At 40.5% G+C, this 21,904-nt stretch overlaps 1 protein-coding gene across 5 annotated transcripts in view; it reads left to right on the forward strand.

Moving 5' to 3' along the window:
• LOC146608540 (sodium channel protein type 2 subunit alpha-like) overlaps nucleotides 1-18,384 on the forward strand; it is a 30,953-nt gene extending 12,569 nt beyond the window's left edge. For 3 of the 5 annotated variants that reach the window (XM_085348937.1, XM_085348940.1, XM_085348938.1), the window contains 12 exons: nucleotides 1,667-2,023; nucleotides 2,456-2,980; nucleotides 6,243-6,378; nucleotides 10,019-10,173; nucleotides 10,437-10,610; nucleotides 10,999-11,121; nucleotides 13,080-13,352; nucleotides 14,509-14,562; nucleotides 14,726-14,863; nucleotides 16,622-16,726; nucleotides 16,818-17,088; nucleotides 17,192-18,384. In XM_085348937.1, coding sequence (XP_085205063.1) covers nucleotides 1,667-2,023; nucleotides 2,456-2,980; nucleotides 6,243-6,378; nucleotides 10,019-10,173; nucleotides 10,437-10,610; nucleotides 10,999-11,121; nucleotides 13,080-13,352; nucleotides 14,509-14,562; nucleotides 14,726-14,863; nucleotides 16,622-16,726; nucleotides 16,818-17,088; nucleotides 17,192-18,384 — 3,504 coding nt within the window. The remainder of the gene's footprint in view (nucleotides 1-1,666; nucleotides 2,024-2,455; nucleotides 2,981-6,242; nucleotides 6,379-10,018; nucleotides 10,174-10,436; nucleotides 10,611-10,998; nucleotides 11,122-13,079; nucleotides 13,353-14,508; nucleotides 14,563-14,725; nucleotides 14,864-16,621; nucleotides 16,727-16,817; nucleotides 17,089-17,191) is intronic. The other 2 variants (XM_085348939.1, XM_085348936.1) reach the window with 2 other exon arrangements.
• Nucleotides 18,385-21,904: the final 3,520 nt, after the last annotated feature.

The following is a 21,904-nucleotide window of genomic DNA, read 5'->3' on the forward strand; positions in this document are numbered from 1 at the left end:
TTTTGACTTTTGCTAGTTGTAAAGAGAGACAACAAGTACGTAATGGACTTGACTGACCACTCAGTGGTTTACATTACAAATCACATTCACACATTAACACATCACTTAATTTAATGCACTTTAAGCACTTTAGTTGGTCAGAAGGTTCCTTTGTGAGTGCGCATGCGCCATTAGCGTGCTGCCTGCTGTAACCCCTAATTTCCCTCGGGATGAATAAAGTATTCTGATTCTGATTCTGATGTCTGCCTCACATCTATTCCCACTGAAATTTCAAATGACCACTTAGCCTAACATGCTTGTTTTTGGATTGTAGTTTCAGTAGATTATTAAAGTTATTGGAAAAACAGATCTGATCATGTAATATGTGGCAAAAGACAAGAAGTAATTAGAAGCACAAAAACAACTTGTCTCACTCAAAATGAGGATTGCATATGAAACATGGACATGGCCACCCATTGGTTTGCAGACTTCATATTGAGCTGAGGATTTTCACTAAGAAAGCAGTGGATCTCTCTGAGAAACTGAGGGCACTGCATGTCTCAAGGCCTCAGACACACAGGCTAAGATACTGGTTGGTGACTTCTCATAACCCACGGTCACTACAAATGTGCATTCCTAGCCAGTTGGCAAGTCATTGCTGGCTGTCACCAGGTGAAATCTGCTGCAAATAGGGTGTTGCTCACAAGAAGCCAAACCTTCTTGTGAATGCTTTGGCTGCGAGCAGATTGCTGTGGTTGCCCAAGACACTGTCTTAAAATAAAATAAAAATACATGTCATTTTATTCTCCGAGCTGTAGTGAAACTGTAAGTACCATCGTGCAATCTGGAAGTGGAGAACAGTTGGTCCTTACCATTGCTACCAACACATTTCAAGAGATACAGCTTTTTCTTTGAAGGCAAATGTGCTCAACTTCAGGTTGGCGTCCCACTTCTCACAGTATCACTATTGCTTGATGGGTAGTTTGCAAAAGTTGCATAGAGATTGGCATTTTCTATAGTGCAATAACCAATACCACTTTTGACCAGTGTCACGCTAGCAACTGCCAGCAGCCTGTAGAAACTACTTGACAGCCATTCACAGAATACATATTTTTACCTAGGGGGTAATCAGGGGTCGCTGACCAGTCACTGACCTGCATTAATGTGGCTCTAGCAACCAGTTTCAGAGAGACTTCTAGCACGCTCCTGCGTAAACATTTGTGACTGGTCAGGGAATACATTTCTCTTGTGACCGGTGGTTGCCAGATGATCACTGATCGGTCTTTAGGGCTGTGTGACTAAACTCAATCAGGAAAATGTGTACAATGAATCACGTGAAAAGTAGATGGTAGTGGTAAATGGACTGGTTCTTATATAGTGCTTTTCTACTCTACCTGAGCACTCAAAGCACTTTATACAACTTGCCTCATTCACCCATTCATACAAGCAGAAAAAGCAGAAAAGAGTCTATGGGCTGCTGGTATTCACTTCTATACAATCTGACTTTCAGAGTAGTCAACCCCTGATGGCCATCAGAAGACACACACATTTAAACACGTGACTTTCTTTTTTGGACTAAGAAACTAGGCCTGTTGGTGGTCTATAAATAAAACATGTGTCAGTAACTGATAAGATTAAAATCTGATATATATAATATATATATATATAATTTCTTTTCCTCAAACAGCTGAGAGTCTTCAAACTAGCCAAGTCTTGGCCGACTTTGAACATGCTCATCAAGATCATCGGTAACTCTGTGGGTGCTCTGGGAAATTTGACTCTGGTGCTGGCCATCATCGTGTTCATCTTCGCTGTGGTGGGCATGCAGATGTTTGGCAAAAACTACAAGGAGTGCGTGTGTAAGATTTCAGAGGACTGCATGTTGCCCCGCTGGCACATGCACGATTTCTTCCACTCCTTCCTTATCGTGTTCCGGGTGCTGTGTGGAGAGTGGATTGAAACCATGTGGGACTGCATGGAGGTGGCAGGACAGACTATGTGTCTTATCGTCTTCATGATGGTCATGGTGATTGGAAACCTGGTGGTATGGGCTCAATATTTTCTTTTAAGTTTTTCACCTTTGGACAGCCATTAAGCTACGTACACACTGGAAGCGATCTGCTTGTGGCACATGTTGTTGAATCTAATGAAACTGGTTGCTTGTGGACATTCTATGCTCCGGTTGCGTAGGTGAGCTAACATATTTACTACCAGGTCATATATCAGTTAGCTGTATTCTTCACTCTAATTGGTCTTTGCTTCAGGTGCTCGCTTGTAACTTGAGCAAGTTTCTTTTTAGGAAGTTTATCTCTAAACATCATTCGCTTTCTATGGTATCTAGTCGCCAGGTTGCTGCAAATCATTTCCGGGGTGTACGTAGCTGTAGAGTTTTTATCAAATGTCGACTTCATAGGGCAAAGAGTTAAATCTGTATAAAATAGAGTTTTTATGTTTTCCTGCCATGACTCTTTCCTAGGTTCTAAATCTCTTCCTGGCTCTCCTACTGAGTTCATTCAGTGCCGACAACCTGGCGGCAACCGATGAGGACAGCGAGATGAACAACCTGCAAATTGCTGTGGGCAGGATCCAGCGGGGCATCGCATTTGTCAAAAACGCAGTGCGGCAGTTCCTCCAGAGCTTGTGCTTTGGCAGGGGCGGAAAGGGCTCTGGTCTTGCTGAGGAAAGCAAACCCCTGGATGAACTACACAGCAATGGCAAGGGCAACTGCATTTCCAATCACACAACAGTGGAAATCACCAAAGACCCCAGTGGGGTGTACATGAGGGAGGGCAACGGACGACCAGGAGGGCTGGTGGTTGGGGTCAGTGTAGGACGGGACAGTACGGGAAAATACCCAGTTGAGGACTGTGACTACATGTCATTTATTCATAACCCCAGCCTGACAGTCACGGTGCCTATTGCTGTGGGCGAGTCAGACTTTGAGAACCTAAACACAGAAGATTTCAGTAGCGACTCATCTGACGTGGAGGGCAGCAAAGAGGTAAGATGAAAAATGAAGTGACTGCAGTATGTCAGATTAACAGAAATCTCTTGAATGACACAGCTTTTGTATTTGATTAGCTCCTTTATGTGTAAACTTAACACCCAATAGAAGTCAATCACTATATGAATAAGTCAAGAGATTGCCTTTTGAGAAATTTTCCAGAGACAGTCAAGCAGTTTTAAAATAACACACCTGCTGACTCATTTGTACATGCATCATGCCGTGTTGCTGATGAAATCTGCTCGAGATTTTAGTCAGACCTGCAGCTCTTGGCAGTAGAATAAGATACAACGTTACAAATAATGACTCAAATTTGCATTTTGACCAATGAAACAGTTTAACGTTGACCATATACATAAGGCTATGTGTCTCTGTAATATTTCATGTAGACTTGCTTAATATCTTGTTTTCTTTAGGGGACATGTGTGCCTGTGTGGAGAAAGACTTAATGAAGCAGCCGTATTATTAGAAATGTAGAGATGTTGCTCTATCAGCTTGCGTCCGGACATTAATAAAATGTTTAAACAAAACAAGTTACCTCACCCTTAAGACATGTTTTTCTTTTCTAATTCATTGCCTATTCTAGTAGAGCAGCAGCTACATTTGCTCTTGAGCCTTGCCAGGCTGACAGAGCACTGAGACTGTGCTCCCCGGTGATGTCAACCTGTTACTGTGGGTGTGGTGCCAATTATCTGTGATTCAAAACAACCCAGAAGACTATGTCCACTATATTATGTCGACGGCACCTCATCATCCATATATGAATCAGGCAATGGTGATCTTTAAACCCTGTATCGAGTAGTTGGTGAGCCATTATATTCATGCAGCAAACGATGCTGTGTTGTCATAATATTTAATGTCATAAACTCAAATTATAGCAAACATCAATTTAAACATTAGGAGCTACACCGGTGAGGGGTTGGTGGATGTTCTTATTGTGTATGCGTTGTGTGAGACGTGTCAACCCACTGTTTTTGCATTGCTGTTAGGAAATGTGTATTTGGGGACAGCTAAAGTCATATTCTCTGAGGATAAGTGGTCCCCTTGTTGTGTGTTGTGGGCTGACCAGTGAAAACAGATTTGAGGTTGTATGTTAGCTTTTGGTGTGTATGACTTACTTTGTTTAACCCCCCGTTTGTTATTGCAGCGGTGTCACAGGCGCTCTCAAGGTTTTCAGTGAGAGGAGAATTGTAAGACCTCTTTATTGTACCATAGCACTAACCATGAGGACTGCCTATGCCATTTACAGACAAACAACACACTTACTTTTTTGTCATACCTTCAATGGATTGCCCATTTTTGTTCTTTGCCTGGTCTGCCCTCCGTTCCCCTACCCCACCCTACCCCTCCTTCTTTGCTTTATCCCCTCCCTTTCCCAAACAGCAGGGCACTCACTGCTGTAACCTCTGAGTCCTTCTGTAACCCCCCCCCCCCCCCCCCCCCTACCCCACCCACCCCTTTCATAATTTATCTCTGAGCATCAGGCTGTATTGCAGTTCCAAACCATTAAGAATGAGCAACACCACCTCTTTTTCCATTGATAGATAAACTCATCTAACATGACGTTTGCTTTTGATTTCATTGCTTGGTTTTTGACTTGGTTTTGGGACTTGATTGGCATCAAACACTCCGAGCTTGAGAATGAAGGAAGAGAGGAAGAGGAGAATGAAGAGGAGTAAGGGGGAAAAAGATGGAATGGGGAAATGAATTTTGCTTTAGCTGGACAAAATTCATTTGTATGGTTCATAGCCCATGCATACATACATGAAAAACTTGTTTTTTGTCTTACTTGAGTAATAGCGGAATGATGAAAGATTCTTAACAGAATTCTTTCCGAGAAGAAAATAAAGAAATGCTGATGTGTAAATGATGACTTTTGCAGGGTGGTAAAACAGGTAACACATGGCTGGTTATACTGAATCAGAGTTATGTAAATGAGGGCAAATGCTTTATATATACATGCTTAAGAAGCCACCTCTGTTGTTGGCGCTTCTGCCCCTGTGTTATCGACTTTTGTTACACTGCAAATATTTCATCACCTGATAATTAAGTCTACCAGTTATTATCCCGATAAAAATATGTTAGGTTAAGACTAAAAGCCTTGTATGTAGTTGACATCCAGAAGAGGTAACATGGGTTTCTTATTAAAGGTGAGAAATAGAGCGGGAGGAAACCACCCTTCCAGAAAACACTTGCAAGCAGCATGCTTCCATCATTCCCATGCCGTATTAGCTGGGTCCCACGGCAATCAGGGCTGCTGCACTGTCAGACCGACATGAGGAAACAACACCATCTCTGCCCAAAGAAAACAGACAGGAAGCCTTGCGTCACCCAAAAAGTCTCACTATATGCAGATGATTTTGTAATGGACATCACTGCATGTGAGGGTTTTAGAAAAGCGTTAGCAGTGTGCATAATTCACGGTAAGGAGGGCAGAGAGAAGGTTGAGGTGGAGGACACAAATCTTAGTCCTGGATGTTTCTGGGTATGTGTGGATGCTAATTCCGGATGTTTTACAAATGGGAACCCAAAAAATACCTGCCAGACCACATGCTGTCTTATAAACAGTGCACAGTACTGGTTTTTGCTGGTAAGCTAATGTGGTTCTCCGTCTACTTCAACACAAACAGAAGGAGCTTGTACACTGCTTTCAAGGAATGGAAATAAATGGTGTTTTCATGTCACTGAGGAAAATTTTCAGCGGCAGTTCTGAAGGTGGATTTTAGGATTGAGGGTGGGAAAAGAATTTCAGATCATAATTTTTAGAAAAGAAATGGGATAAATATCTTTAACAAATTGATTTTGAGTCAGTTTCAGTGGACATGAAAACACTGGAGCACACGTTCTGCTTGGTACTATTTCAGGCTTGGATTGATAATGCACTGGAATACTGCATGAACTATTCCTCGAACTGAGGTCACATCAAACGTACCCACAGTGCATTTCCATAACGCCAACTTCCCCATGCCACGTATTCTGATTTGAGCCATCAGATAAATCTAATTCCTAAGCCTGTAGGTACATTTGATCGATGCTGCATGTGATGATGATGATACAATGACTTTAAAGAGCCCAACTCTGTGAGCTATTACAGTGCCTAGTCCTCACACTATGGTATTCAATCGTGGCACTGGGGTACGTGTGACTGGAGAATCACAATGATAACCAGCTCAGAAGGTTGGCTCCTATAACCAAGGGACTTCAGTGTGATGCATTGTAGTGTGACTTTGTCCTCTCGTGTCCTTCCTCATCCATGCAGAAGCTCGACGTAGAGCCCCAGCCACTGAGCTCATCGGAGGGGAGCACAGTCGATATCCGCCCCCCTGGAGATGGGGTTGATTCAGTGGAGCTGGAACCTGAGGAGTCACTGGACCCAGAAGCCTGCTTTACAGAGGGTAAGTGGGATGCAAGGGTGATAGGCAGGGATGATGATGGAAAGTGGGAAGGTGGACCAGAGCGAGGAAGATGGGGAGACAAAACACTTCCAGAGCACATTTCAAGACTTGGAGTAAATCGCATTAACTGCTTGTGCTTAGCACAGGTCTGTCTGACTAACAACTGAGTGACAGTGAATTCAAATGCTCAGCGGAACAGATAAAAATGTGGTCTGTGGGGTTCTGTTGTTTTGTAATGTAACCTGACATTTTATCTGACATACCTTTAGTACCATTAAAGCTACTTTCAGCAGCTCTGCTGTTCATAAAGGGGTCACTACAGCGGGTAGCTCTGACTATTTAATTTGGGAGATTTTTATGTCGCGTGGCCTTCCTGAGGGGATTTGTGTCTCCTCCTGGGATCGAGGCAGAGATATTTTGCTTGTTAGGTGTGTAAACCACTACTGGAGCCACCTCCAGTACAATCGTGAATATGCATATAACAGATGTAAGCAATATATTATGACTTGCATTATGAGTGTGCGTAAATCATAGCAGCAGATGAAAGCATAAGACCCCGAATGAATTAACAACAAAGAACAACATATTTTAACGCTATTCTATGTTACTAATATGTCAAATAGAACATTAAGACCCTTTCAGTGAGCAATCATATTTTAACTTTCAGTGGATTTTCAAACAACTGCATGGAAAGATTTTATGAAATGTTGGTGAAAAAAAATAAACTGAACTGAATTCTGTATGCTGCCTGAAAGTTTTGTGGACTCCTTTGATTTTGTTTTTCAATTTTTTTAAGCTTTTGCATTTTCATAAGATAGCATAGAAGAGAGACAGGAAAGCAGAGAGTGTGAGAGTGTGTGGGAGAAGATGTACAGCAAAGGGCCTTGGGTCAGAACCAACCCTGGGCCACTGCATTCAGCCTTGTGGCATCTGGTTGCCTACTCAGGTTGTGAGCTAAACAGGCATGCTTAACATGTGACTTTGATTTGAATCACACCACTTTAATAGTTTGCAGTGAAGCATGGTCACAGATCTAGAGCAGTAAGCTTGGTTGGTTTATCAGTTTTTGCGTAAAAAAATGATTGAAATCAATAATTAATGACATTAGGACATTTCTGGATGTTTGGATATTTATTTCAGTCACTTTAAGGTTATTTACAAAATAAAACCCCTCAAACAAAAAAAGCTGGCTGATTTCTTGTGGGTAATTTTGTTAACACATTCAGTTGGATCAAAAAGGGATTACATCAAAGCTCTTCTTTGGTCCCAACTACTAAACAGCATCTTCTAAGTTCGCTGTTGCCATCTGCATACATAAAAATTCCCATTCACTACTTACATTCAGAATCGAGCCAGAACATCATAGGTCTGAAATAGATTTCCCAAAATTCCTCCACAAATAGTGATGTAGTTGCTACAGGATAGCGATTGCTGTTAAACTGTGAGGTGACATAAGTGCAACCTTGCTTTTTGAGAATGACACAAATATTAGTTTTCACAAAGTTTGCTGCTAAACTGCTTTTAGATCTTTGTCTCAGTTGTTTCTGTGATGTACTGAAATATAATTACAAGAACTTCATACGTTTCAAATTACATGACAAATGCAAAGAGTCAGTACTTGCAGTGTTGGCCCTTCTTTTTCAGGACCTCTGCAATTTGACTGGGCATGCTCTCAATCAACTTCTGGGCCAAATCCTGACTGATAGCAACCCATTCTTTCATAATCACTTCTTGGAGTTTGTCAGAATTAGTGGGTTTTTGTTTGTCCACCCGCCTCTTGAGAATTGACCACAAGTTCTCAATGGGATTAAGATCTGGGGAGTTTCCAGGCCATGGACCCAAAATTTCAACGTTTTGTTCCCCGAGCCACTTAGTTATCACTTTTGCCTTATGGTACGGTGCTCCATCGTGCTGGAAAATGCATTGTTCTTCACCAAACTGTTGTTGCATTGTTGGAAGAAGTTGCTGTTGGAGGGTGTTTTGGTACCATTCTTTATTCATGGCTGTGTTTTTGGGCATAATTGTGAGTGAGCCCACTCCCTTGGATGAGAAGCAACCCCACACATGAATGGTCTCAGGATGCTTTACTGTTGGCATGACACAGGACTGATGGTAGCACTCACCCTTTCTTCTCCGGACAAGCCTTTTTCCAGATGCCCCAAACAATCGGAAAGAGGCTTCATCTGAGAATATGACTTTGCCCCAGTCCTCTGCAGTCCATTCACCATACTTTCTGCATAAGATCAATCTCTCCCTGATATTTTTTTTGGAGAGAAGTGGCTTCTTTGCTGCCCTTCTTGACACCAGGCCATCTTCCAACAGTCTTCGCCTCACTGTGTGTGCAGATGCACTCACACCTGCCTGCTGCCATTCCTGAGCAAGCTCTGCACTGGTGGCACTCCGATCCAGCAGCTGAATCCTCTTTAGGAGACGATCCTGGCGCTTGCTGGACTTTCTTGGATGCGCTGAAGCCTTCTTAACAAGAATTGAACCTCTTTCCTTGAAGTTCTCGATGATCCTATAAATTGTTGATTTAGGTGCAATCTTAGTAGCCACAATATCCTTGCCTGTGAAGCCGTTTTTATGCAACGCAATGATGGCTGCACGTGTTTCTTTGCAGGTCACCATGGTTAACAATGGAAGAACAATGATTTCAAGCATCACCCTCCTTTTAACATGTCAAGTCTGCCATTCTAACCCAATCAGCCTGACATAATGATCTCCAGCCTTGTGCTCATCAACATTCTCACCTGAGTTAACAAGACGATTACTGAAATGATCACAGCAGGTCCTTTAATGACAGCAATGAAATGCAGTGGAAAGGTTTTTTTTGAGATTAAGTTAAATTTCATGGCAAAGAAGGACTATGCAATTCATCTGATCACTCTTCATAACATTCTGGAGTATATGCAAATTGCTATTATACAAACTTAAACAGCAACTTTTCCAATTTCCAATATTTGTGTCATTCTCAAAACTTTTGGCTACGACTGTACAACCAGTTGACAACTATTTGAGTTGGATGGACTACTCCAGCGACTTACTGTGCCAATAATATGGACTTATTGGCACAAACTGACTCCAATCTGTGTGAAAGTGAATCCAGTCGGTCCGAGTCAGACCTAAATGTTTGGAAACTGGTTGCCTCTCACCAGCTAATCTGAGCAACAGCTTTGCAATCAAAGTAGCACCCAGAAATACAACACAATACAAATACAACAGAATACAACACCCTCAACCCCTGGGCAACCATTTGGTCACCACAACTTATTGCAGTCAATCACAGAATATGAAAATTCTTCAATAAAAACAGTGTGTGGGGGGAGGGTCGACCCTGATCACAATGAAACTTCAAGAAGTCATGAACAGGACAGAAGCAGTGTTATGTGAAATAACAACAAAAGACTCAATTATTGTAACAGCAGTGAAAATTCAGTTTATTCTGGGATTTTGTTGGCTAAAATGTTAGCAACAACCTTTACCGTATTAAGGCATGCAGTTCGTATTCATATAACTTATCTGGATAACAGAAAGCAGTCCCGCAATATGTTATCCAGTGGGGCCGTGTTTATGTGTTGATTCACCATGGAGTTTTGATACCTGGGTTTCATTTCTCATTCTGTTTTCTCTGTGCCTGCAGGCTGTGTGCGCAGGTTCCAGTGCTGCCAGATCAGTGAGGAGGGAGACAAGTTTAAGAGCTGGTGGACACTCAGGAAAACCTGCTTTATCATAGTAGAGCATAACTGGTTTGAATCCTTCATCATATTCATGATTCTGCTGAGCAGTGGAGCACTGGTGAGTGGGTGTTAGACATCTTGATAAACACTGCTGGGGTCTGTCTTATGAACAGAGTTTGTTCTTCACTGCACTCGTTTGGCTTGCTTTTATATACTTTCTGTTTTTATTTCACAGTCTGAAAGCACCACATTTAGGACAGCTTCAGTTCTCTAAGCAGTTACTGTACCTGTTAACATTCTGAATAGATCTTTGATGAATCACTTATTTCACACTTCACTATTTCTATCTAAAGTTTCTATAAAATATTCCATGCTGCACAGGCTTTTGAGGACATTTACATCGAGCAGCGGCGGACCATCAAAACCGTGCTAGAGTACGCAGACAAAGTGTTCACTTACGTCTTCATCCTTGAAATGCTGTTAAAGTGGGTGGCATATGGCTTTGTCAAGTACTTCACCAATGCCTGGTGCTGGCTGGACTTCTTAATTGTAGACGTAAGTATATTCAGTGTTCACTCTTATTAAAATTAAGCCTCCAATCTGGTGTACAATGAGACAATAGAACCAGAAAGCACCTTAACAGCATATGGACTGGTAACTGGAACAGACCGCTACCATGGCCCACACCAAGACTTAAGTTAGCAAAGTCAGCTGAATCTTCTTCCCTCCATTCTTTGTGATAACATAAGCCAGCTCATTAAACATTTGACAAGAAAGAAAATTAACTTTAATAACAGCCATGCTGACATAATTGTAGTTAACTTATTGTTCTGTCATTTCTTTACTTGAAGTTGTTTTTCTAACACTCATTATAGCACAGAGCAAGTGAAATCCTTTCATTTTTCACCCTTCACCCTGCTTATCTGATATTATCTCCTCTCAGGTGTCCTTGGTCAGCCTGGTAGCAAATGCTCTGGGCTACTCTGAGCTTAGTGCCATCAAATCTCTGAGGACACTGCGAGCTCTACGGCCCCTGAGGGCCTTGTCTCGGTTTGAGGGCATGAGGGTAAGAACAGCAGGAATACTGTTTGTGGGCAAGTTGAAAAAAAAGAATTAAGATCAATTCTCACACCAACCAATTACATCTTCCATATGCTTCAAAATGTCTAGGTTTCAGATATTCAGTTAAATTGTAAAATATGATGGAATTCAGTTTTACTTTTATCTGTTTATGTACCAATAGTTAAGGGAAAAAAATACCACTCTCTTGTTAGTTAGTACAGTCGACGCCTTGAGCACCTGCAAATTGTTAAAAACACACATTTCTGACATGCATATAAATCCCTATTTTTATAGTTTAAACCCTAAATATGCCCGAAATACGTGAGAGAGCTACGGGCAGTAAAATGTTACGATTCTGGAATACTGGACTGCCCGAGATGAATAATGCTCTTGGATTGGCTACTTTCAAACTTTCTATCACTTAGTACAGTGGTATGTCACGACCCCAAGCTGAGCTTTCCTCTATGATTGCTTCGTGTTGTTTCTACTAACAAGACTAAGAAGTCTCTACTTTTTAAAGAAAATTTAGTGTATTCTGGCTTGATTTGTCTGAGAACCTAAAAATATATAAATAACTAACTGCACCCTGAGTGCTGGCTGTGTCATGCAAAGATGATGACCTGCTCTAAATTTTAAAAAGCAACCTGAGATCAAACCACCAACTTTCTGATTAGTAGATGACCTGTTCTATTCAATTCAATTTTCACTTCTAATTTATTCATACAGCGCTAAATCACAGCAACACTTGCCTCAAGGTGCATTATATTGTCGGGAAGACCCTTACAATAATGCATACAGACAAAAACCCAACAATCATATGACCCCCTATGAGCAAGCACTTTGGCGACAGTGGGATGGAAAAACTTCCCTTTTACAGGAAGCTCTACCTCCTGAACTACAGCCACCAGGTTCTGAGCATGTGATTAATGACTTGTCAGATCATTAGTCAATGAGCACCCAGTTTCATTCCACATATAATTCTCCATTAAGAAAAACAGTATGACCAAGACTTATAAAGACTTTTGGTAGCGATATCATTGCTATCATCTAACTCTGGGCAATGTAACGTAAATAGGTTTATTTTGCAAACGGTATGTAAAAATGCTCATTTGAACTTTCAGCCTACGTCTTTATTTTCCTTAGAAAGGTGAATTCTTATGACATTCTTTTTGTTCTCTGTATCGCTGAAGCTGTATAGACATTCTCAGTGTTTTTGTTAGATATGCTTTTAGATATGCTGAAGGGAAAATGCCCCCATATTTTTTTTACTTTCGTGTTTCAATATTTTAATGTTACTTGATAAATCTTTTTACAGAGGTATTGTAAGAAGGTTTTAGCTTTTTAGGGGGCCTGTCTGTAAGACTGCATGCTTTTAAAACTTCTGTAAATGTATCATTTCCTTACAGTTGGACACTGTAATTGTTCTCTCTGCATGACTTTCTTCACATTGTGTTAATGGATTGCTGTATATAGCTGTTCTCAGGCATTGTTTTTCTGGCATTGCTTGCGTGGTGCCTTTGACCTGTAATTTTTTTCTTTGTTGTGTGTCTTTTTTTCATTTACAGTCAAACAAAATGTTGTGACTTCATCCCGCCTCTCTAAGGTTTTTTTCTGTTTTGCTTTTTTACCTTTCAAATGGTAGCCTTTTCACCTATCCACCTTCTTCTTTCCAACTGTCATGTTGTTAAGTAGATATGTATGGTGTTAAGAGCTTTATGTGTGCAGATACTGTTTATTAATCACAGCTCTGAGTAACACAGCTTCACTGTTAACTTTTGATTCAGTCTTGGTATTTGTTCTGAAAGCATAAACATTTTGGCTCAATCCAGTCAGTTGACCACATGTGCTTCTGACAGCTAAGTGATAAGATAATTGTAATGGCCAGTTATCCTTCTTTAGCACAGACTTTGATTTGAGAAAACGGTGAGTTCTGAGTCAGACTGTGTGTTTCGACATCCCCAGGTTGTGGTGAATGCATTGCTGGGAGCCATCCCCTCCATCATGAACGTGCTGCTGGTCTGCCTCATATTTTGGCTCATCTTCAGCATCATGGGTGTCAACCTGTTTGCGGGCAAGTACTACTACTGCGTCAATGCCACCACGGATGAGCCCTTCCCTAGCGAAGTCGTCAACAACAAGTCTGACTGCCTGAGCTTGAATGACAGTGCCCGCTGGAAGAATGTTAAAATCAACTTTGACAATGTGGGAGCCGGCTATCTGGCTCTGTTGCAAGTGGTGAGTTTAGATTGCAATTGGCATTAAGAAGAAAAGAGCAGAAATCTCAAAGTATACATATGTATTTGGAATCATTTATGCCGAAACTGTCTGACTTCTACAATTCTGTTTTGTGATTTGAGTCTGTCTTTAGCTTTAATCTTGCAGTTGGCGCCATCCATCCGTAAACTATATCCACTTATTCGTATAGATTGGGAGATTTTACTCTGGTCAAATTGAGGAAAAAAAACAAGCAGGAAAAGAAAAACATGTAAACTCAAACACAAAGCCACCATCTGACCAGCACACTTCAACACAGAACCATTTGGGGTTAGGTGAGAGGTTTGACAGGACCACTTAGTCAAAAGGTCATTTTGACGTTTGATGGTCATTTTTGGATTAGGTCATTTGTATTTGGTGGTATGTCTCAATTTGATGACCTACACACACAGTTCAAAATCCTAAAGCAAAGAAAGCACACAGCCGGTCCTTCCATGTATAAAGAGAGAAGGACTGAAGAATCTGTAGCCCTATATTGCCATTATGAGAGTATAATGAAAAATAATTGTGCTAACCTTGTAGTTCCATTCCTTGGACTTATTAGTCTGCTTGCCTATCGATTCCACTTATCAGTTCCACTTGCACTACAGTCAGCTGATTTCAGTCTGTGTGCCAGAAGAGGGAAACAGTGGCGCAGTCTACAGCATGGTTATAAACGTTACTTTTATTTTTATTACATAAAAGGACAAGTGTGCAAACTTCAACATGTACAAGCAGTCAGGCTGCTGAAACTGTTTAGAGGCAGAAGCTGTTTGCTGTCATGCAAACATGTTCATGTTTCTAAAGTAGAATTACTGTGGCATCACTATAAAATCTCTTTGTGCTGGTTTTCATCTTTGCCACTGCACTTAGGTGCCACTTGAGCTCCGGTACCAAGCAGAGTGAGCACAGGGGCCACTAGAAGATGCCGAACCCTAAGGCCATCCTCATGAAGTCTATTTTTGATTGTTTCTACTGGAGGTTGCTTTGTGGTCATTTTGTAGGGTTTTGGCAGTGCTCAAAAGAGCACCTACAAGTCCTGACGATGGGTTAAGGACTTCTACAGTCTTGTCTAGCTCTCATAGAGAAACTGCCCATCTCCTGCTAAAATACTGTTTCTTCTGTTACCTGCTTTTAGGCAACATTTAAGGGTTGGATGGACATCATGTATGCAGCTGTGGACTCTCGGGATGTAAGTAGATGTTTAACAGAGTTGTAGGTTTGCTTCCACATAGTGAAAAGTCCTTGCTTTTACATTTTAATATAATCTATGTTTTAATATTTTCATCATATTACATATTACATTTTTATGGTAGCTGGTATAACTTTAAATTTGCTCTTTTTTACTTTTCTAGTTGGAAGAACAGCCTAAATATGAAGTAAACTTGTACATGTACCTCTACTTTGTCATCTTCATCATCTTTGGCTCCTTCTTCACACTCAACCTTTTCATTGGTGTCATTATCGACAACTTCAATCAGCAGAAGAAAAAGATAAGTTACATCTTCATTTAAAAGTTATATTGACTAATAGTTTCTGTCAGCTAATGTAAACCGACATATTTTATAGGCTTCTTTCAGTTTGGGCATTTTAAGTTATATTATTTGTAAAGTATTACCTTTATTTATTGTATTTTTTTGGCTAGGTCTTAACACAGCAAAGGATTCTCATTATAGAGTTCAATTTAAGAGAGTTACCATTTTTATTCTAATGACTTTTTAGGATTCCTAATTGCAGTGAGCTAGCTAATTTGTGTTGTCAATCTGCAGTGAAATCTTCACACTGTTTAGTCACCAGAGACAATTCCTTCTAGTTTTCCTCTCCAGTTTATTAATTACAAGCAGATTTTGGACATGTAGCTCCTCTGTCTTTGCGTAAATGTAAAACTATAGTTTGCTCAAAACACCAAAAATGTGTTTAGTATGAAATCACTTTTTAAATCACTTTAAGAGGTGGATAACATTTTTTTAAGTAAAAAAATGGGGATGTATTTGCAGATTTGTCACATTTGATAGATGCATACAGCTGTGTTATGTTGTCTAGATATTATACATCTAGACATGGCTGTGCAAAAATAAAATGATGGATTATTTATTTGGTTTCTGGATTTATTAAATGTCTCGTGTTACAACAGCAATGAAATTCAGACTTGTTAAATATGTTGTTGTTGAGTTAACTGCAAGCTTCCACCTTTGTTCTGTGTCTCATTTTTGTTGAGTAAATGTTATAAATGCTAATGTGGGGTTTATTTGTGGACCAAATTATATGGGCTACATTTTCAATTAAGGCAGATATGGAGATTTCTTAGATAACTCACTTATACATCCCTGCAGTAATATTTCTTAGAAAACACAAAATCGTGAATAAAATATAATAGAAGAGCGTGTCTCTCTTGAGCCACAATGCCACCTATTTTTATTAATGTTGACACAAATAGCTTTGGTAGTGCATTACAGTGTCGCTTCTTTTGAAATTGGAACACCAGTAGGAAGCAGTCCTGTGCCACACTGTGCAGAGAGCACACGCAGCCTGGGTACAAAGCAGGGCAAATATAGCTAAGGTATACCCAGGGCTGTGTTAAAGAAAGCAGTGAGCTACAAAATAATGGTCATCTAAAGCTGCTTCTGTATGCACGAGCAGTGTCGTAGCACATGCAGTGTGGAAATGTACCCTCCATTGAGCCATGCAGACTAACAAGTAGAATCGACAACACCCGAGAGATTTATGATGGAGAGGACGGGGAGGGGATGGGTCTACATTGACAGTTTCTGCATGATGGCCGGTCTGATTTGACTGACTGAGACATGTTATCGGCTGGTGTGGTACAGTGGCTCCAAAGCATCACACAGATGGTTGTTCCATGCTGACACCAGCCACCCCCTGAGATATGTATGCAATCGGTGAGCAGCAATGAGAGTGGGATGTGTATAGTGTGTATGATGCCGAGAGGGAAATCTATATCTTTGATTAATAGAGTGTAGTAATTTTTTGGCTGAAATTTAAAGCCTTTAGGAAAGAGTAAAATGATGTACAAAATGTAACAGCAAATGGAATCGCAACAATAAACAAGGAAATATATAAATATAATATAATCATCAAACAAAACACAAATGAGCTAAATTTCCAAAATAATAACAACTAGAATGCTGATTTTAAAAAATCTGAAAATTAAAACCAGATTCATTTTGGGTTTTTGTTTTGTTTTGTTTTTTCAAAGTATGTGGTTATAACCAAGTTTTTGCTCTCTTTACTTGGGAGGTCAGGACATCTTCATGACTGAAGAACAGAAGAAATACTACAACGCCATGAAGAAGCTGGGGTCCAAGAAGCCGCAGAAACCTATACCTCGACCAACAGTGAGACTCGGACTCCTAGGTCTTTCTAATCAACTCCAAGCAGAGTGAAATGACTCATTTGTTTTCATTCCTTGTCTCTCTTTTTTTTCAGAATGCGTTTCAAGGCTGTGTCTTTGACTTCATCACAAAGCAGGCCTTTGACATCGTGATCATGATCCTCATCTGCCTTAACATGGTGACCATGATGGTAGAGACTGATGCCCAGACGAAAGAGATGGACCATATCCTGTACTGGATTAATCTGGTCTTTATTGTGCTCTTCACTGGGGAGTGTGTGCTCAAGATGATTTCACTGCGTCACTATTACTTCACCATTGGCTGGAATATTTTTGACTTTGTGGTGGTGATCCTTTCGATTGTAGGTAAGGAGATGTCCTAAAGTTCTTTTCATTTGATGGTGTTTAAAAAAATATAAAAATTATATCAACACAAAAAAATCCAATGGGGCTTCTTTTTCCTTTGCAGGCATGTTTTTATCTGAAGTTATCGAGAAGTACTTTGTGTCCCCGACACTGTTCCGAGTGATACGATTGGCCAGGATAGGCCGAATCCTCCGCCTTATCAAAGGTGCCAAGGGCATCCGGACGCTTCTCTTTGCCTTGATGATGTCACTCCCTGCCCTGTTCAACATTGGCCTCCTCCTCTTTCTTGTTATGTTTATCTATGCCATTTTTGGCATGTCCAACTTTGCTTATGTCAAGCGGGAGGCAGGAATCGATGACATGTTCAATTTCGAGACCTTTGGGAACAGTATGATCTGTTTGTTTCAGATTACCACCTCAGCTGGGTGGGATGGCCTGCTGGCACCCATACTTAACAAGAGGGACCCTGACTGTGAGAGCCAGCTGGAGCACCCAGGCAACTCCTACAAAGGCAATTGTGGCAATCCATCAGTAGGCATCTTCTTCTTTGTCAGCTACATCATCATCTGCTTTCTCATTGTGGTCAACATGTACATTGCTGTGATCCTGGAAAACTTTAGCGTGGCCACTGAGGAGAGTGCCGAGCCACTGAGCGAGGATGACTTTGAGATGTTCTATGAAGTGTGGGAACGCTTTGATCCTGATGCCACGCAGTTTGTGGCGTACAGCAAACTCTCTGACTTTGCAGATGCTCTAGATCCACCTCTACGCATACCCAAGCCTAACATGATTCAGCTCATCTCCATGGACCTGCCCATGGTGAGTGGTGAGCGCATCCACTGCCTCGATATTCTGTTTGCCTTCACTAAAAGAGTTTTGGGTGAAGGCGGTGAAATGGACATGTTGCGCGGACAGATGGAGGACCGCTTTATGGCCTCCAACCCCTCTAAGGTGTCTTACGAGCCCATCACCACCACGTTGCGCCGCAAACAGGAGGAAATGTCTGCTATAATCATCCAGAGAGCCTTCCGGCGCTACATGATCCGCCTGGCCATGAAGAAGGCCTCAGCCCTCTACAAGGAGCAGTTGAAAGAGGGCATGCATGACCCTGACAAGGATGTGATGGTCATCAGCAAGTTCAATGAGAACTCCACGTCAGAGAAAATGGACATGACCCCCTCCACAGCCTCCCCGCCATCATATAACAGTGTGACAAAGTCAGATAAGGACAAATACGAAAAAGAAAATAGGGAAAGAGAAAATAAAGCAAAAGACTTGAAAGACCGAAAGAAATAGACTTCTTAAAAAGGAACAACAACAAAAAAAGAATGCATCAGAGACATGAGGGAACTTTGTTTAAAGCTTATATATATAGGGGATATATAGATTCACATTTGTGTTGATTGTTCCAACATGAGGAGTCTGTGCCATGTAGGCATGGAATGGGAATGTGGTTATGTCAATATATGGGGAATACGAAAACAAACTGTCCAGCAGACACTGCCAGAGTTTGAGTGGGAAACAGAACAGCCTCTCTGCAAAACGCTTGTGATTCTCCTATTGGTTGTTGTTACTGACACACTTGAGTGTACTGTTAAGTTTTCTGTAGCTAGTGCTGCTGCTACTACTATAAATCCAGTGTCTTGAATTTAACAATCGCTGTATCACTTAACAATTGCTCCACATTCTTCTGTGAATTTTCCTTTCCAGTTTCCAGTTTCGTTTTTTAATGCGAAAGAATGTTTTCTACATTGTTTTGTTTCATTATCGTGAGAATGTGTCCACTGCTTTCACTGTTGTAAAATCACCAAGGGCAGACTAAGTCAATGCTGGAAAATACAACAACCACCTGAAACTCGTACAATGCAGGGTCAATGCCAGAATGCTCTTGGTTCATACGGTATACAAAGCTGAAATAACGAACACGCCACTAAAGTGCAATGAACAAACACATTGCATTTACTGATGTACCATCACTGATTGTTGAAATCTGTATTGTTCCTATTTCAGTAGAAATTACAAGTCTCCAAATACAGAGAAGCTGAATGTATGCAAGAAAAGGAATGAGACGCATTAAAGGAAACTTGTTCCTTGGGAAATACTCTTGATTGCTCTTTTATAGAGAGTTTGATGACAAAATTGCTACCACTCCCATTTCCATCTGTTTAGTATAAAGCTAGAGCCAAGGGATTGTTAGCTGAACTGAGCATGAAGGCCAGACTCGGGCTAAAAGTGTCAAACATCTAGATTTTTTGTTTGAGAATGTATGTATATATAAAATTGAGGTAATTTTAGCATACTAATAAAATAGCAGCAGAAGCCTTACACAAATTCATGTATGGAATTGATAAAGTCTTTGTTAGTAAATTTAACTATAGTCCCATCAAGCCAGAGCACAGTCACTGCAAAAAGGTTCCAGATGATGATGTATACACCATCAGTTATTCTCACTCATGAAGCTATAACTGCTAACTGCTGTGGTTTAAACAAGTGTGCCTGTCTAGTTTGTGCTGATTGGCATTTTTGGGTACAACTGTATTGGAGGTGGTGTGCATTAGTCTTGGATTGGCACTGAAATAATAATTGACACTGGTTGGGAGCACGGAAAACGATTTGTTTTATTTGGTCGTATGTTATTTTAATTCAAAGTTAACATTGTTTTAGGTGTCTTTGGTCCAAGACTAGGGTTTAATGGGCAGTCCAGTTCCTTGTTTACCACTGGAGGTCAAGGAAACATATTGACACAATTATGAATGGTTTCACAGCTGCCAATCCCAAGCCTAATCAAATATGACAATTTAGCACATAAGGCTAATTAGCTTTTTTTTTTTACCCCCTGTTTTTTCACGACGAATACTTTAATATAGTTTTTATAATGGTTCATGTTGGATAATGTTAAAGGCTTCTGGAATAATGTCAGAGTCAGGTTAGGATTAAAATATTCTAAATGACAACAGTTGGAACCCTCATGTTCACGATGGGTGTCATCTTAGTTTTATGCAAACCTCTTCATATAAAGTGTTACTGGACATTGTTGACCTCCCTGATTACTGTCTTCATGCTAAGTTAAGCACAGTTCATTAGTTTTTGTTTTTACCTCTCCATAATATTACTTTATTAGTAAATGATAAAGTTAAGTCCTGGTTTTATCCCTTTTCCTCTACACATTCTCTACACCTGTTAGTTCCTATCCCAACCCCATATGTCGTTTCACTAGCTGGGCCCACGTCCTCATTTTAGGTTTGGCAGCGTTTTTAGTAGATAAAGGCGAATGGCTTAATTTTTTTTTTTTTTCTTATATCTTATACAGATATAAGAGTGGTAATAATCTTCTCACTGGCTCTGGCAGTGAAGCAAATAAGCACATTTTCGCAAAACGCGTCTCTGAGAATAACACTCAAACCTGCTCGTCTCACAGCGCAGTGTCTTTCACATACGTTTGTCGTCCTCCCTTTATCCTCCACCCCACTTCCTCCCAGAACTCCTTACGTAATGAAATATTCTAAAAAGATCTTTCTAACTGCTGTCAAGCTAGAACATTACAATATATCACATTAAAGGTTGGTTATAATATCACAGATGTTTGTATGCCATTCATGTTTAAATTGAGCGTGTGATTTAATGTAGTGGTTTGGTTTGTAAATATTATAGATATTTGGGCTCACAGTATGCATCACACATTTGATGTATAAGATGAAGCACTTTTTATCCCCACTGCTATGTAATACCATGTGTGACGGTCACATTTGTGTGTGCGAGACAAAGGGCGAGTGTGTCTGTATATTTGTATATGTTTATCTATGTAAGAATGGGACTGCGTGAATGTAGGCATCTATCTCTTTATGTGAGCGAGTGTGTCTGTGTGCATTAGGGTCTGCAGGTTGCTTATATGCTATTGATTATAAATAACATTTTCACTGTAGATATGAGTGCATTTTTCCAGTCTTTGACGTTGATTCACATTTTTCTAGAAGAGTTTTTTTTTTCATTCTGCACTGTAACCTTTGACAATATAAAAGATGGACGTAACTACTGTGACATCAACTCAACAGTTTCCAAAGTTGCGATTTGAAGCTTTGAGATGAACGTTTCCACTGTTGCAGCCTTGGTTGCAAGAAATTGGATGTGATGACAAACGGGTGGGTCTGACTATGACACTGCTTGCTCATTGGCTACTGACTGGTAATTGACAATTCAACTGATGAGGTTTTTTGAAACATGGTATGAGCAAGTTTTACAAATTAATTCATTTTTATTTACCCAAATCGAGCGACTAAGATAATGAACTCAGCAACAAAGTGTTTACAGAGCTCAAGAAAGAGCCCTTCACGGGACAGGAAGTGTTTTTTGCAACCGCAGCTATCGTCATCTGGTGGCCTTCAGATAGAATACAGGTTTTTAGGCACTTCCACATTGGCTTCATTTTTTCTGACCAGGAAGCTATGTCCATCTTTTTTATTGTCTATGACTGTAACACATGATGAAACACGTGTATGGTCCCCATATCTGTAGATACAAACCATGAAGCAATCAGTAGCCATCTTTCATTGCGCTTGTAGTGTTTTAGTGAACTGCATGCCAGAAGTGACTACTGTCCGCTCATATGGTAATATAATTTCAAAGCCAAAAGAATAAAGGACATATTTTTTGTAAATGCTTGTTTATTTTCTCCACTTCCTTCCTTGTCTTTTCTTTCAGGGTCTAAAAGTTTGCTCATATGTGTGTGCCATCAGCTCTTTGATCTGTGATCTGAACCTGAAGTATGATTGCATTACAGGTTTAACAGGATCTTTCATGTGATTCAAGTACATGTTAC

Source organism: Diplotaxodon limnothrissa, linkage group LG23 (assembly GCF_057381915.1).
Source record: "Diplotaxodon limnothrissa isolate DT_005_m linkage group LG23, D_limnothrissa_male_GT1.1, whole genome shotgun sequence".
Lineage (NCBI taxonomy): Eukaryota > Metazoa > Chordata > Actinopteri > Cichliformes > Cichlidae > Diplotaxodon > Diplotaxodon limnothrissa.